A 4,060-nucleotide genomic window follows, 5' to 3' on the forward strand; every position below is an offset into this window, starting at 1 on the left:
ATATTCCTTAGAATTCCACGGTTAACTGGGGCTTCTGGAGGCCTCCGTTCGATATGCCCAAACCACCTTAGTCGGTGTTGGACAAGCTTCTCATCAATCGGTGCCACCCTTAGTCTATCACGAATTACCTCATTCCTAATCCGGTCCCTTATTTTATGGTCGCACATCCATCATAGCACGCGAATCTATGCGACACTTGTTTGTTAGATGTGTTGTCTTTTAGTTGGCCAACATTCTGACCCATATAGCATCGCCAGCTGCCGTCCTATAGAACTTACATTTTAGCTTCTATGGGACCTTCTTGTCACATAGGATACTAGATGTTTGTCACCACTTCATCCACCCTGCCTTGATCATGTGACAAACATCCTCATCTATATCACCATTACTTTGCAAACATTTCCTTGATCAAGTAAGCTGCTCCCTCATTATAAATTGCTAGGATCGTCCAATATGATTCGTGCATTAAGTGAGTTATAGTTGGGTTGCAACTGAGTTTTTTCTCTGTGCAAGTGAGTCACGACTGAGAGAAAGTGCCGCTAACCATTATTTGATCTGATGATAACTTGTGCTATCTACTGCATGGGACATGATAATATATAGAAATTAGAATAGACACTCGTGCTTCCATCATCGTAATTGCTAAATTTAGAAATGATTTATTTTCTAAACCCTTAGTTCGACTAGTGAAACAATTTACACTGGTAAGTTTGTCTTAGACGGCGGTTCCAAAATAAGAACCCATGTTACTATGTTGGGACAAATGTTTTTGGCCGTACCAATCGACGGATTGCACTATAATGTTTGACAGATTAACTGAGGGTGTCTACAAAGAGAATAGTTCGGAAGTCGGAACAAGGCTTTTTGGTTTCCAATTAAGCGCATTTGCACCGGGCCGGATGAACTGATGACTTTTACACGTATTTCAGACATAGTAATGTTAAAGTGTTAAACAAAGTTAGGGAGCGGAGGTATTTAACTGTTTGTACCAACTAAGAAGTGGGCATGCCACAAAACTACTATCATGCAAGTGTTGCATTAGTGTAGATCGATATTTGGGAGTCTGTCAACCAGTACTATATAATCTGGCAGTAGATATAAACAGTTCACCCAATCTGTTCCACAATATAAAAGTTTCGGCGAACTAAAGTAGTTTGCGTAGTTTGCGAGACACGGAGTATTATATTTTGGTATGGGAGAAGTAGCAATTAATGGTAAATAAAAGTTGTTAAACATGAGAATTAACATGTGGTTGGGTGGTTACGAGGTACTGAAGCCCCTAGCCTACTAGATTCAAACCCTAGATTTAACACTTTGGTGTATCATAAAAGAGAAAATATTCTTTCAGTGGAAGACGATGTTCCCGTCAACAACGAGACGTTTGTGATGACTTAAGACATGCCGGGTCATTTTTTAGATATATCCAGTCTCCTGAAAGTGCTCACAGAGGTAGAGTGCGCATGTGCTTATTCATAGGGGACTGAATCTATACTGTTTTTGAACAAGAAAAAATGATGAAACATGCTAACATGGGATAATATCTTCTCGCGATTAGGCTAATGAGTTGGTCGGGTTATTGGTTTGAGATATAATAAAATATTTAAAGCTTTGAACCTGCCAGGATGTTTGCAGTTGAATGCATGCACTTAGAAAGAGAGGGAGACGGTGAGACGCAACGGAGAGCATATGTGCAGCCGCAGCTACGTACTCGTGTCAAATAATCCGTGCATATATTGCGCACATGTAACTATAGTTGTTCTTACAGTAAGAGAAAACATAATCTGTACTACATGCGCGCAGTACTATAATCCTATCACCCTCGCCGACCAGTCTACCACAATTATACAAGCCTGCAGTTGATCGAAAAACAAAGCCGACATAATGTTTGACGTCTATGGCTTATCCTGCTGCAGTTCATATGGATTAGCTAGCATATATCGAGTCATGTATACGTTTGGTAATGATTAGTCCATGGAGTAACAGATCTGCCTGAAGGTGTCGACGTGCTCGTCATCTAGCGCCATGAACAAGTCGACGCCGCCCTTGGCGGCGCATGATGGCACGAAGATCATAATCCCTTCGATGGGCAGGTCCGGCGGCAGGAAGGCGCATGGTGGGCCGTAGCCAAAGTCGAGGTCGTGGAAGCGGAAGCCGAGCCAGCTGTCCACCTCAAGGTCAGGGCAAAACACCATGCCCGGCGTCGCCGCCGTCGACGCTAGCTCGTCGCCGCCATCTTCGATACAGCCGCGCTCCGCTTCCCCGAAGTCGACGAACGACTGGATGTAGTCGTCGTCGACGCGCGCGACGGCGTCGCGGATGACGGCGACGACCGCGGCGTAGCTGGAGGAGAGGAGGTCCCTGACCTGCATCGTCGGGAACGCCCAGAGCACCATGTTACCAAAGAAGTCCATGGGCACGGGAGGCTTTGCGCGGCCACGGCAGTTGACGGCCACCCTGACGTGCGTGAAGTCGTCCGGCGCAAGGTCCCGCGCCTCCGTGACCTTCTTCCACGCGTGCGCGAGGAGGCACTGGAAGGTGCTGCAGCGCGCGCCGACGCGGGCCTTGAGGCCGGCGACGAACTCGTCCGGGAAGTGCGCCGCGAGGTTCTCGATCCTGTCCATGGGGAGGACCTTGTAGGCGTGGGTGGAGCTGCGCTCGCCCTTGAACTCGATGTTCCGGTGGTCGAACGCCGGCGCCGGCGGGTTGCGGGCGACGACGGTGGCCGAGCGGTCGATGAAGGGCGTGGGGAGGACGGCCGCGTCGGTCCGGACGGCGGCGGCCCAGGCCGTGTAGAAGACGCTCATGGACTGGCCATCGGCGACCTGGTGGTGGCAGGCGGTGCCGATTACCAGCCCGCCGCATGCGTACCTCGTTAGTTGCACGTTGAAGAGCGGCTCGCCCTCACGTTCCTGCAATGCAAGAGCGTTACAAACATGTGTGTTTTACGTGTGGAAGTGACTTTGTTTCGGACGTGTAAATTAAAACACTCTCCTAGCTTGAGCTTCGTACGTACCCTGTCAGCCTTCGGGTAGAGCTCGTTGATGTGCGCGGCCACGTCGTGCGCGAGCGCGTGGGCGAGATCCGCGTCGGCGGTGGCCTCGAGGACGAGCACCCCAGCGTCGTTGAGGTGGAAGCACTTCCTGCCGTGCTCGTCTGAGGCGAACCTCCCAGCGAGGTGCGGGAACCTTGCGACTGCGGCGAGGAGGCCGTCCTTGAGCGCGTCGTTGGTTGGCGCCGGCCCGTTCCAGGCGAAGACGGCCGGGATGTAGCCGTCGGTGGAGGCGCGGTCGAAGACGGTGAGCGGGACCTTCTTTCCGCCACCACGTGCCGACTCCGGCGAGGGCTCGAGCACCGTGCTCCGCGTGATCTCCACCGTCACTGCCATTGCTAGGTTGGAGGCTTGGAGCTGCTTTGATAGTTTTCTACACTGAAGTGTAGTGCTCGGTTTGTTTTGTGGGTTGGATTATGCTCGTCCGTGCATGTGTATATATAGGGCTTTGTATTGTTGGGCCAATTCATGAGGGTGGAGGAGCAGGAAAACGACGAGCAACAACCACGCACGCTGGTTGCCTGGTTGGTCAAAAAATGGAGGTGGCTAACGTTGACTCCACAAGCACCAACCACCGACGGATGTGTGGCTACTAGGTTTTGTAACGGCGCTAAAGTGTCGTTGGTCTCCTGGCAGTGCATGCATGCTATACATTCCCTCCTTACTTTTCCATGTCCATACAACTGTCGTGTTATTCGTCGTCTTCAACCTTGGCCAGCAAGTTTTGTGTGTGTGTGTGTCCAGATAAAGAGTAGAGACTTGGCGGCCTTGGTTTTGGCTGTGAGCTTCGATCGGTTCAGTTTTCTTTTCAAACTCATAATCAAGAGGGACGCGGTATCACGTAGGGACATTACATATATCGACTGACTTACTATGTTTTGTCTATAAGCAGACTATTTTTGGCTATAACTCCAAGTTTTTGGAAACTTTGGTGGCATATGAATCATATCTTATAAATTAACATTGTGTTGACAAAATGTGAAAATGGATATCCCCCCCCCCCCGGGAATA

The 4,060-nt window shown here is 49.9% G+C and overlaps 1 protein-coding gene across 1 annotated transcript; it reads right to left on the reverse strand.

Moving 5' to 3' along the window:
- Positions 1-1,964: 1,964 nt before the first annotated feature.
- LOC124705921 (tryptamine hydroxycinnamoyltransferase 2-like) lies at positions 1,965-3,385 on the reverse strand. Its single transcript, XM_047237603.1, has 2 exons — positions 3,014-3,385; positions 1,965-2,909 (listed from the first exon to the last, which is right to left on the reverse strand). The coding sequence occupies exons 1-2, from the start codon at positions 3,383-3,385 to the stop codon at positions 1,965-1,967; spliced, it is 1,317 nt and encodes a 438-aa protein (XP_047093559.1).
- Between the last annotated feature and the right edge of the window lie 675 nt (positions 3,386-4,060).

This window comes from Lolium rigidum, chromosome 4 (genome assembly GCF_022539505.1).
Source record: "Lolium rigidum isolate FL_2022 chromosome 4, APGP_CSIRO_Lrig_0.1, whole genome shotgun sequence".
Classification (NCBI taxonomy): domain Eukaryota; kingdom Viridiplantae; phylum Streptophyta; class Magnoliopsida; order Poales; family Poaceae; genus Lolium; species Lolium rigidum.